At 35.7% G+C, this 12,843-nt stretch overlaps 2 protein-coding genes across 4 annotated transcripts in view; one reads left to right on the top strand and one right to left on the bottom strand.

Annotated features, from left to right (window-relative positions):
- The window catches only part of erap1a (endoplasmic reticulum aminopeptidase 1a), an 11,194-nt gene extending 2,408 nt beyond the window's left edge, over positions 1-8,786 (top strand). For 2 of the 3 annotated variants that reach the window (XM_016456809.1, XM_016456807.1), the window contains 16 exons: positions 621-755; positions 861-981; positions 1,126-1,280; positions 2,042-2,155; positions 2,249-2,380; positions 3,018-3,149; positions 3,245-3,328; positions 3,534-3,694; positions 4,363-4,451; positions 4,532-4,715; positions 5,674-5,830; positions 6,650-6,834; positions 6,922-7,083; positions 7,350-7,490; positions 7,634-7,715; positions 8,526-8,786. In XM_016456809.1, the coding sequence (XP_016312295.1) occupies positions 621-755; positions 861-981; positions 1,126-1,280; positions 2,042-2,155; positions 2,249-2,380; positions 3,018-3,149; positions 3,245-3,328; positions 3,534-3,694; positions 4,363-4,451; positions 4,532-4,715; positions 5,674-5,830; positions 6,650-6,834; positions 6,922-7,083; positions 7,350-7,490; positions 7,634-7,715; positions 8,526-8,684 (2,193 nt within the window). In that variant the 3' untranslated portion in view covers positions 8,685-8,786. The remainder of the gene's footprint in view (positions 1-620; positions 756-860; positions 982-1,125; positions 1,281-2,041; positions 2,156-2,248; positions 2,381-3,017; positions 3,150-3,244; positions 3,329-3,533; positions 3,695-4,362; positions 4,452-4,531; positions 4,716-5,673; positions 5,831-6,649; positions 6,835-6,921; positions 7,084-7,349; positions 7,491-7,633; positions 7,716-8,525) is intronic. The other variant, XM_016456808.1, reaches the window with a different exon arrangement.
- A 1,416-nt stretch (positions 8,787-10,202) lies between these two features.
- Positions 10,203-12,843, bottom strand: part of oclna (occludin a) — a 10,716-nt gene continuing 8,075 nt past the window's right edge. The window contains exons 6-9 of the mRNA XM_016456823.1: positions 11,776-11,958; positions 11,528-11,699; positions 10,788-10,829; positions 10,203-10,701 (exon numbers count right to left, since the gene is read on the bottom strand). Coding sequence (XP_016312309.1) covers positions 10,603-10,701; positions 10,788-10,829; positions 11,528-11,699; positions 11,776-11,958 — 496 coding nt within the window. The 3' untranslated portion in view covers positions 10,203-10,602. The remainder of the gene's footprint in view (positions 10,702-10,787; positions 10,830-11,527; positions 11,700-11,775; positions 11,959-12,843) is intronic.

Below are 12,843 nucleotides of genomic sequence, written 5' to 3'. Positions count from 1 at the left end.
GAGAGAGAGAGAGAGAGAGAGCACAGTGGAGTCAGCTGTCTTAACCGTGGCTTGTGTACTGCAAACACATACCAGCTTCATCACTGTGTCTGTCACGCGACTCTGTTCCCCTTTTGGGCTCTGTCTTTACATTTATTTTAAAAGATGAAGCTCGCGATTATGGTAAGGGGCGTTACATTTCCGACGAGTGCTTGCGGTGTTCGGCCAATCACAATGCACTGGGTCAGCTGGCCAATCAGAGCAGACTGCGATTGTCGGAAGGAGGGACTTTGTAGAAAACGAAGCGTTTGAGAGAGGCGGGGCATAGAGGACCTACAATAATGTACAGTTTTTGAAAAATAATGTGTTTTTTGAACATTAAAGCATGTCAACATATTCTGTTACACCAAATACACCAAATAATGATCTTTAAAAAAGCATCATATGACCCCTTTAATACTCTAATGATTTTTGGCATAAAAGAAAAATCGATTATTTTGACCCATACAATGTTTTTTTGGTTATTGCTACAAATATACCCCAGCGACTTAAGACTGCTTTTGTGCTCCAGGGTCACATTTTTTTTTTTACAGACTGTATCATGTAAATGTAGACTAATGCAAGGTTATTTCTTCCAATAGCTGAGAACTGTAGAAATGGCTGACGGGCTGCTCGAGGATCAGTTTGACACGACGGTGAAGATGAGCACCTACCTGGTGGCCTTCATCATCTCCGATTTACAGTCCATCAGTAAAAAAAGCCAGCATGGAGTCGAGGCAAGTCGATCCCGTTGCCCCGAAAGTATTATAAATACACTTTATAATTTACCCATACCTCATTACACTGTCCATTGACTCTTCACAACCTGAATCCTGATATAGATATCAGTGTATACTGTTCCCGAGAAGATCAGTCAGGCAGAATATGCTCTCAACACCGCCGTCACACTGCTGGACTTTTATGATGATTATTTTGACATTCCGTATCCACTTCCCAAACACGGTGAGTGTGAAAGTTCAGCAGTCACCATCTTTACTACTGTTGAACATATATTACTATCTGCCATGAAATAATTGGCAACTGTAATCAGAATATTTCTTGGCTTTTTAGAACCTAATTCCAGCTATAATGATCTTTTACTTGCAGATCTTGCAGCGATCCCAGATTTCCAGTCAGGTGCTATGGAGAATTGGGGCCTGTCGACTTACAGAGAGTCCGGTTTGCTCTTTGACCCTGAGAAATCTTCTTCCTCGGACAAACTGGGAATCACTAAAGTCATTGCCCATGAACTAGCCCATCAGGTTGATATTTCTATTACTAATTCATTCTAAGTAATGAATAATAAACGGCCAGTCGGCCTTTATCACCAAATAAATTATTCTGCATACTGGCTTACTGTTCGACTACTTAAACAAATTAATATAATGTGTATAAAATGTATATGAAATATATATTATTTTATATACATTTTATAAACACTGCCATTCAAAAGTTTGGGATCAGTAAAAAATTGTTTTTTTAAAGAAGTCTCTTATGCTCATCAAAGCTACATCTACTTGGTCAAAAATACTAAAAAACAGTAATATTGACAAATATTATTACAACTTTAAATAATCGTGTTCTGTACTAATATACTTTAAAATATGATTTATTTCTGTGATGTAAAGCTGAATTTTCAGCATCATTACTCCAGTCTTCAGTGTCACATGATCTTCAGAAATCATTCTAATATGCTGATTTATTATCAGTGTTGGAAACAGTGCTGCTTAATATTTCTTTGGAAGCTGTGACAGTTTTTCAGAATTCTTTGATGAATAAAAAGTTAAAAAGAACAGCATTTATTCAAAATAGAAGCCTTTTCTAACAGTATGAGTCTTTACGCTTTTTATCAATTATAAATAAAGGTATTAATTTCTTTTAAAAAAATAGATTTTTTTTTTTTGTTACTGACCCCAAATTTTTGTATATTGTATGCAGTGATGCAAAATGGTATTATTATAGAAAGAGAGGTGACATGAAACCAGCACAGATATGTATAAAGTCTGTTGAATCTGATGTCCAGTGGTTTGGAAACCTGGTCACGATGCAGTGGTGGAACGACCTGTGGTTAAACGAGGGCTTTGCCAAATTCATGGAGTATGTGTCCGTCAACATCACCCACCCTGAGCTGCAAGTGGTGAGAGCGATTAATACAGCGAAGAGTTGAGATTGTGATGCCATGTAATTATAATTGGCATGACTGATCTGATTTCGAGGGCCTCTATTTTAGGATGATTATTTCCTGGAGAAATGCTTCACTGCTATGTCAGTGGACTCTTTAACCTCCTCACACCCCATTTCCACTCCAGTGGAGAATCCTGCGGAGATCAGCGAGATGTTTGATGACGTTTCCTACCGGAAGGTACACAAGCAGTTTATATCTCTCTAGAATCCTTATAGTTGACTTTCCCTGATTAATATTGTGTCGCAGGACAGTTTGACCCACATTAGATATTTAAATGGCTTGAAACACTGGTTAAACTATTTATTTCTTCTTGTAATTTGGTGACCTTTTCCCATTTTGGGTCATTAATGTGCACGCAAAGTTTACACACATAGATGTGTTTTGGAAAGTCTGTATGAATTTTGGTGACTTCAGTGGTGTTAGGGTTTAGATTTAACCCAATTTTAATCTAGAAAACCTTTATTGACTGCCTTTTTTATGTCGGGTTCTCAAACCGTTATGAGGGTAAAAGTTTCTAACACTTATTTTCAATGCTGCAATAGACTACTAACTGAGATCCAAAAATCTAACAACCAGTTTTTGACTGTGAAACTCAAATATATCAAAGTACAGCAAATTCTCCTTGGATGATTCAGAAGACTTGTCTTTCATTTCATACATTTTTTTTTTGTTTATAGTGTCGATTTTTGGCAATTGCATGGAAACCAATGGCAGTCAGTTATCTCCAACACAAATGGAGTACCCATATTTTCAACACAAAAGAAGGGTTCATTTGTTTTAACATATCTACTGTTGTTCTTCACAAACTCTGAAGGGTGCGTGTATCCTGAACATGTTGAGGGATTTCTTGACGCCAGAGGCTTTCAAGTACGGTATTATACACTACCTGAAGACACACAGCTACCAGAACACAGTGAACGCTCACCTCTGGGAAAGTCTTACCAATGCAAGTTACCACAGTCGGCTCCTGTGCATGTTCTCCAGTCCTTGAAGTAATTTAATCGATTGCTCTAGAGGCCAAATGCATTTCAATCTTTTCAGATCTGCACTTCTGATGAATTGGATTCAGGGAGACTAAAACTCGATGGATTCTGTTCCAAAAGCAGGGCTGAATCTCCAGCCTCTGTGAGTGCTGCTATAAATCAATTTACATTTAATGATAATATTTACATTTTATGTTAATCTATTGTAATATTTTATTGGTTTTTATTATTTAATTAAATGGTCTATATTTACGATAAGTTAAGCTCTTATATTTCTTGACTAAAAATGTGTCATTAATATTAGAAATAAACCAAATAACTGATTAAATGATAAAAACCTGTTCTAGCAGAAATGGTTCATGGAGGACAGTGTTGATGTTCAAGCCATTATGGACACCTGGACGCTGCAGGAGGGCTTTCCTTTAATCACGGTGGAGGTCAAAGGTCAAGAGGTCACCCTCAAACAGGAGCGCTTCCTTAGAGAAGCAAACTCTTCGAAGACTTCAAAGTACGTACTGGCTATGGAATACTAAACTACTGTTTAATGCGTACTATGCACACTATACATTTTAAAAATAGTATGTGAAACAGTCTGCAAAAGTAAATGTGTCATACTGTATTATGCTTTTAAAATTGTATGTTATGGCATTCAGAATAAATAAGAAGATAATGAAAGAAAATCATAGATGATATTACTTCTGTTTTTTCAGTTCAGTGCATTGCATTGTGGCATACAAAGATATTTTAGTATTATTTGTATACTTTAGTATTGTTTAGTATTATTTTGAATTACAGTATCTTTTTCTATTTTCTTTTTCCTTTTTTAGTTTATTTGATCAGCCTCTTAGTTTTAGAGTAAGTTTTTTAATATATATTTTTTTTATAGGTTTATTTATTTTTATTATTTTATTTTTTAGTTCTTTAGGTTTAAGTAATTCATCTAATATTGATCTTTTAATTTCAGCTTTATTTCAGTCACCAAAAAAAACTATTTTTAATAGTTTTAGAGTTTGTTAACAATAACAACAGTAGTTTTTATGAAAACAGAAAATGTGCCTGCATGCTGCAGAAATAGTAAATATAGTAAGCTAGTATGCTACTCTCAATATAGCCTTAATGTTATTCACTCAAAGCAATAATTGATTTTTTAAATATTTTGTATTTAATTTCTCACAGTACATCAAGCTTCCTGTGGCAGGTTCCTCTGACTTACATCACCAGTCACTGTAGTGCAGTGCAGCGTTTCTTGCTGAAAAGTGAAAAAGGTGTGTCTGAGCTATTAGATATTAAACCAAACCAACACATTTACCTTCTGTTATACTGAAATCTGACCATGTGTCTGCAGATGTGTTGTACCTGCCAAAGAAGGTGGACTGGATTAAACTTAACGTGGACCTGCGGGGGTATTATATTGTACATTATAAGTCAGGAGGCTGGGACGCTTTGATCAACCAACTCCAGCAAGACCACAGTGTGTTCAGCAGCAACGACAGAGCCAGTCTGATCCACGACATCTTTCAGCTGGTCAGGTGAGGAACTGAGCTGGTGTTCCTTAAAGAAATAGTTCACCAAAAATGAAAATTTGCTGAAAATGTGCTCACCCTCAGGCCATCCGAGATGTAGATGAGTTTGTTTCATCATGGGAACAGATTTGGAGAAATTTAGCATCACTTGCTCACCAATGGATCCTCTGCAGTGAATGGGTGCCGTCAGAACGAGAGTCTAAACAGCTGATAAAAACATCACGATAATCTACAAGTAATCCACACCACTCCAGTCCATCAGTTAATGTCTTGTGACGTGAAAAGCTGCGTGTTTGTAAGAAACAAATCCATCATTAAGAAGTTTTAACATTTAACTCTCGCTTCTGGCCAAAATACGAGTCTATAATCCATAATAACGCTTCCTCCAGTGGAAAAGTCCATCTGCTGCTGTCCTCTCACATCAAAATCTGTTTTAGACTGATTTGGCTTGTAAACAGTGCTTGTTTTGTACATATTTCTCTCCTGATTCAGACCATAAGACTTTTTCACTGGAGGAAGCTTTATTATGGATTATGAACTCATATTTTAGCCAAAAGCAGCGGTTTACAGTCAAAATGTCTTGATGGATTTGTTTCTTACAAACATGCAGCTTTTCACTTCTCAAGACGTTAACTGATGGACTGGAGTGGTGTGGATTACTTGTGGATTATTGTGATGTTTTTATCAGCTGTTTGGACTCTCATTCTGACGGCACCCATTCACTGCAGAGGATCCATTGCTGAGACACTGATGCAATGCTACATTTCTTCAAATCTGATGAAGAAACAAACTCATTTACAAAAACTCAACTAAATCAAGTGTCATGAGATGCAGAAACACACTTTTCAAGCAAATAATTTGGCGAAAAGAAGTTTATGACATCATACATTTACTAAAAATCACCAAAACGTCTGCTGATTCAAAGCTTCAAATATGGAATCAAATGTATTTGTCTTTCCTTCAGCATTGAGAAAATCCCACTGGACAAAGCTCTGAATCTGAGTTTGTACCTCAGTAAAGAGTCGGAGATCATGCCGGTGACGCAGGGCTTTAATGAGCTGGTGCCGCTTTACAAACTCATGGAGAAGAGAAACATGGAGGAACTGGAGAACCAGCTGAAGGTTGTGCTTGCAAACATGAATAAGTCTAGTTTAAAGATGATATGTGCAATAGTTTGGATGCTGAGTTACTTTCTAGTGTCTCAGTTTAGATAATACATTTAAAATCTCATGGTGACCTTTTCTAAAGTAGCTGGCCAGGGTAAGACAGCAACATCTGAATATGCATTATATTTATAAGGACCTGAGATTTCTGCAGTGCAAAAAAAAGAGATTGAATCACAGAATCCAGTCAAAAAATGGAAGTTGCTTTATAATGTAGAATGTCTCGCAAAATCTGGATCAAAAGAAGGGCTTTTCAAATAATCATTAATAAAAATTCGGTCAAAGACACACAGAAACTCAAAGGTCTTTACTACAACCTGACAAATATACGTTTGATTTAATTTCAAGACATTTTACAAATATATTACTATTGTGCAGTAGAATGTACTTCTTATCATAATAATTATAATAATACAGTTTATTAAAGCAGTTTATCAATCCATGTTTTGTGCTGCACTTCGTTTGCCAAAAAAATGAAAGGATTAGAGATTAATTAAATTGTTAAAGTTATATTCATTCATTTGATTACCACCATCTCTATGCATTCGGCTTATTAAACATCCTTTTTGATCAGTAAAAAATAATTCATTAAAAATATACATGAACAGAATCCAGAAAAAATTAAAAGTAAAACAGAGGAAATTCAAGTAATTTGATTAGACATTCTTATTTATTATTAAAATGTAATTAAACAAGAATTTGGTGAAACATTTAATGCATTTTGGGAAAAAATAAAATATATTTAGACATGCTGTTGTCGATTTGCTGCTTTAACAGGGTCATTTAGTGAAGTTATTCAAGACGCTGATTGACCGCCAGAGCTGGTCTGATGACGGGTCTGTGTCCGAGCGGATGCTCAGGAACTATCTGCTGTTGTTCGCCTGCGTCCGCCGTTACCCATCCTGCATCAGCACCGCCACTCGACTCTTCCAGCAGTGGAAGGAATCCGATGGCAAAATGTGGTGAGAGTTCATTTGATTCATGTATCATCCACATTTTACATACTGCATTCTATTTGCATTCATCCAAACATGTGTTGTTTGCTTCAGGCTGCCCACTGACGTCAGTTTGGTGGTCTACACTGAAGGGGCGCGTACAGACGAAGGCTGGGACTTCCTGTTGGAGAAATACAAGCGATCCGTCTCGCCATCGGAGAAGTGGATGATTAAAGCCGCCCTCTCGTACAGTCCATTAGCTCACAAGCTTCAGTGGTGAGTCTGCATTCATGAAGCAGCTGAAGACGTCACATGACATTTTCATAGTTCACACAAACCTGACATCGATGATGACACATGAATCATTAAGGAAGGTCAAACTGTCTGGCATATTTATCCGAAAAGATCTTCTCTTGAAAGTCGTCATTAATATGCAAAAGCATGATTCATTTCTCACCTTTTCAATCCTGCGTGTCAGTAATAACGATCTTGAGTCATTTAAACCTGCTCTAGGATGTGTTTTGCTTTCTCGTTCTGTCTAGGCTTTTGGAAAGAAGCATTGAAGGAGAGATCATAAAAACTCAAGACCTGCCGTCGCTGGTCATCAGCGTCAGTAAAAACCCAAAAGGTTTCAAACTCGCCTGGGACTTCTTGAAAACCAACTGGGGGAAACTTGTGAAAAAGTGTGTAGCAAGCTTTCATATCTACCTGAAGACCTTGTTATAATAATGTAAAAAAAAAATCACATTCTTTTATGGCGCTTATGACACATTGTAGCATGTTAGATTGTGAATAGTGGTGTATTAAATCCAAATCCTCCTTTTAGGTTTGATCTCGGTTCGTCTGCGATATCTCGCATGGCGGTCGGTGTGACCGATCAGTATTCCACCAGAGAAATGCTCGATGAGGTACTTTAGGAGTCTTTTTAAAACGTATGAATGCAAACATTAGTTAACATGAATATCGAACTATACTTCTACAGCATTTATTAATATTAGTCAATGTTAGTGTTATTAGGTAGCATTAGTTAATGCATTTTAAATTAACAAGCTTTAATGCCACAGGATAATTATGTAAATGTGACTTACAATTCAGACGTTTTCTTGCTATTCTTAGTTTTTATCTCACAATTCTATTTTTCTTGCCATTCTTTTTTCTTTGTTTTTTTTTCGCAACTCTGAGATTACATCTCACACTTTTTCAAAAACTTGCGAGATCTAAATGCAAAGTTGCAAGATATAAACACTGTTCTACAAAGAAAAGTCTGAATTGAGATAAAAACTCAAAATTCTGAGAAAAAAGTTGCAATGAACTTTTTCAATGTTCATTTAACAAGCCTCCAACAATTAACAATTATATTTTTACTAACATTAACGAAAATGCTTTAAAAATATATTACTCATTCTTTGTTCATGTTAGTTCAATGCATTTACTAATGTTAACAATATTTGTATTTTTTTCCCCAGTACTTGATGAATTTGAGAAATATTTATATTTATAGTATCTTTTGAGAAATATTACGTACACACACCTTCACACTTCTACATTACAAGTTGTTTAAGCTGCCAACATGCTGAGGTCACATGACTTTACATGAATCATGGGTGACCGATCATTTCTGGTTAATGGATATGTAAACGAAAGCATTGCATTTGCACTGATTGGTGTCAGTAGAAATCTAAGAACACTGTGGTTGGTTGTTTGTGTTGTTCCTGTAGGTTCAGTCTTTCTTCGGGTCACTAGCGCAGGATCAGGGCTCTGGGCTCCGCAGCGTTCAACAGGCCCTGCAGAAAATCCAGCAGAACATCCGCTGGATGGACAGGAACGTCCCACTACTGAAAGCCTGGCTGGACAGAAACAGTCTGATTGAGTCCTGACGAACTCTAGAGACAATTGAAAGTGTGTTTAACAGGGTGTGGAACTCAAGCCTGCACCTAGTTTCACCTTGGGTACGGCACTTTACAAGGGCCATAACACTGGTGGAAACCAGCTCTGATATGATCATACAGAACATGAACATTTTTTAAATGGCTGCAATAAAATAAGTGTCTAAATAAGTTTTAAAATATCAATGCTAAATGTCAACTCAATGAAACCAGCGATGCACCGAAATTAGTTTTTACTGAAACACAAAAACCGAAAATGAAGTGTTCATTTAGTCAAGAAAAAAACTAAACTAAAACAAATTTTATTTAATAATCAAGGCAGTTTTATATCAGCATTTTAATGATATGTTTCGATTCCAATTTGTTGTTGAAATATAAATGTGGCTGTAATAAAAAAAACTCGTTTTTATGACAGATTTATTCAAACATACATTAAATAATAAAGAATTCGAATTTTTAGGTAAAATATCCCTTTAAATTTGCTGATGCAACGTTAAGTTAAATGTAATGTTACATGACTTATTGTTTACACACGCTGTTTTATTGACGTCTTCTTGCGGTTGAAACACCGATTGAGTGATTACATTACGATTCTATACCTTTCGGTAAGTTTCTCTTGTTCTTTCAGCATAGTTTGTGATGTTCATTCATTTTTATTTCACGTTAGAGTAATAAAGAGGACGAGATGATCAGGAACCGCGGAACTGAGGCACATTAAAGCGCGCCAAAACGGCATTCATTGTTCGATTTTCTTTATGAAGTCGAGAATTTTAAAGCTCAGACTTTGTTTCATATCAAAAGTAACACATTTGATTTACTATGAAGATCGAATTCGAATTCGACGGTATACATGTTCATTTCCGGTTGCCGAAATTAGGTGCATCACTAAATGAAACGCTAAACTTTGTGACACCCAGGCATTGTTTTGATGGCTAAAATTAAAGTAAATTAAATTAAAATTAAAGAAACTGGTTTTAATAGCGTTTTGTGGATTTTACTGACATCATTTCAGAAACCACAAACACTTAATAGCCTATACTAGTAAATGTATGGTGACATTTATTATGCCATTAAAAATGACTTTATTAATAGTTGTCAAAAACAATGAAAAGAAATCAAACATTTAAATTACATATTTACATACCAGCAAGTAAAAAGTTTTTAAAATGACATAAATACAGCTTAAAAGGCTAACTATTAAAGGCTGTCTGTAACCTGTAACTGATCACAGCTTGATTTATACAGACATAACTGGTTATCAAGAGTTTAAACCACCCACCTGGTAATTATTTGGCACAGTATTTTACCCACTAAGAAATCTCTGAATAACTAATATATATATATATATATATTTCAGAAAATGTTATGTTTATATATTAAATATATAATATAAATGATATGAATATACATATAGACATGTAAAAAATACATTTAAATATTTTCAAATTATATACTGTATGTGTGTCTCTTTATACGTATAAATATACACAGAACACATATTGCTTATTTGGCACAGTATTTTACCCACTAAGAAATCTCTGAATAACTAATATATATATATATATATATAAAAAACTTTATAAAACAAACACGCTGTACTGAAACACCAACAAGTTCATGTTAAATCTGTAACAGCTAAATAGAGATTTGCAACAAAAAAACTACAGAAATGAGGATTTTGACATTAGTTAAACCTGATTTTAAAACTGGTTCATGAAGGATTCTGGGAAAATATTGCATTGTGCAATACGAATCAGAATGCCTTGAATATTTACATGCATTATCAATCAAATGTCCAGAAAGCAACACAACCCAGCTCACGAATGGCAATGACCCACACATCTGGACATCTGTACTCTCACAACACTGTCCAGTAGCTCGCTCTTCTCTAATGTGATGGAAAGGATCTTCAGGACCTCCGGTCGTAATCGCTGACCATTCTTTTGATGTGGCTTAGTTTGGCCTTCAGGTGCTTGCAGCGCTTCTTCTTCACCTGGTATTCGCCGCTCTGCAGAGACAGTGGGAAATGCATCAGATAACATCCTCCACTGTTGTCCGCTTCTGTGAGAAATCTTGGATTCAGCTCATTCTTACCCTCTTTTTGTCTTTCAGCGCGTTGTACTCGTCCATGGCGTCCTGTTACGAGAGAATGACTGAAGTCAGCAACAAGCGCAGTGACTCAAAACGTTTTCCCATGCTAACGTTAACTATTTACAGATAATACAGCGTAACCAACAGGAACGTTCCACTGTAAGGCAAACAAGTCATGCACCATTGGGTAAATCTTACAAAACTCAAGTCATATTTCAACTCGAAAAGAAAAAAAATTGGGGAAATTTTTTTTAATTGTATTTATTTGAATTGACATTTATATTTTATAATCATTAACATTAGCATAATGAGAGAAAAAAACTAATCATTAATAATTTAAGTAATATTAAGCTATACAAGTTATCATTATTAAATTCATATATTAGCAATAATAATAAGAATTAATGATAATTATAATTCAATCTAAAAGACTTGTATTTAAAATTTATAATTAAAATTAAATACGTTATATTCAATATTAATAATAAATAAATCATTAAATAATAATAATATAAAAATGTCTTTCAGTACTTACTAGTTCTCAGTAATGGGAATTTAAATTTTAATTAAATATTAATCATTATTTCTTGTACTCTATGCTAATTTAAATAATAATAATATTAATAATAAAAATTACAATTATTTTATAATAATGAGATATAATGAGAATATTCCAGCACTTATGAATTCTCAGTAATGAGAATTAATGAGAGTCATCGCCGAATCTTGACGACTTTTCATACCAGGAACTGAGGACTGCCCTCCTGAAGATCATCAAGCTCCCGGTCCACTTCAGCCAGACGCTTGTTGATCTGGTCCATTTCTGCCTGGAGCTCCTTGTACTCCTGATGGTCTTTGTCAAACAGGCGTTTGTAATCATCTCTCTCTTCATTATTAATAATGGGAGGGAATTCACTGGAAAACAGAAGCACTTCCATCTCATCTGGAACGCCAGTGAACATTATGAGCTGGATTTCAGCGGTGAGCTCACCTGGAGAAGTCATCGTCGTCCAGCTCATCTCCAGAGGAGGCGTAGTCCGTGTCGTGATCCTGTCTGTCGGCGGTTCGTGGGCGTCCAGCGCGCCGTTTCTTGGGCCGTCCTGCAGAGCTGTTCATCTCTGATCCACTGCTCAGTGGGACTGAACTACGGACCGGCACCTCGTGCTCAATCTCCCTGAACAATCAATTTGACCAATCAATCATGCAAACTTCAAATGCACATAAAGACACCAGCAATTTGCTCAGTCATAAACACAACGCAGGACAGATTACACGAGACGTTGTTTTCATTCCTCCACAGTGTCGTCATTTGTTTCTGCTATCTGTGCTACTTCTGAAAAGCACTACATGAGATTTAGTACGCATGCACACAGCATTTCCAGAAATTATTCAGACCCGAGAGGAACACAGAAACTAGGAAGTGCAGTGAAAGAATGAGAAAGCATCCTTTATCTCACGCAACGTCTGACGAGGCTTTATTTAGCGCTTCTGCGCGACCTGTTCTGTAACTCTGTCCACTTTCATTTCATTCCTTTCAAGTAACTTACAGCATTCTTCATTTGACAGAGTTTCAAGTGTCATGTTGAACTATCAAATGGTTATGAAGTCATAAAGATTTGCAAACAACAGCTTCATAGTGAGATCTAAATTAAACTAAACTTATAATTTTAAGTCAAGCACAAACACATACTTATTCTTATGTTGGATTTTAAGTTGTGAAAATCACTGCAATCATTTTTTTTATGAGATGGCAACTGATGCATGTAGATATATTTGAAAAATATCCAAAATTGTTTTTATGTATTATTTTAAAGGGGTCATATGATGCTTTTTTAAAGATCATTATTTGGTGTATTTGGTGTAACAGAATATGTTGACATGCTTTAATGTTCAAAAAACATTAATTTTTAAAAATTTAAAAAATTTTCAAATACTGTATATTATTGTAGGTCCTCTATGCCCCGCCTCTCTCAAACACTTCGTTTTCTACAAAGTCCCTCCTTCCGACAAGCGCAGTCTGCTCTGATTGGCCAGCTGACCCAGTGCATTGTGATTGGCC

Source organism: Sinocyclocheilus anshuiensis, unplaced genomic scaffold (assembly GCF_001515605.1).
Source record: "Sinocyclocheilus anshuiensis isolate Anshui unplaced genomic scaffold, SAMN03320099.WGS_v1.1 scaffold743, whole genome shotgun sequence".
Taxonomy (NCBI): Eukaryota; Metazoa; Chordata; class Actinopteri; order Cypriniformes; family Cyprinidae; genus Sinocyclocheilus; species Sinocyclocheilus anshuiensis.
The sequence above is the reverse complement of the archived record's forward strand: the minus strand, read 5'-3'. Positions and strand labels throughout refer to the sequence as shown.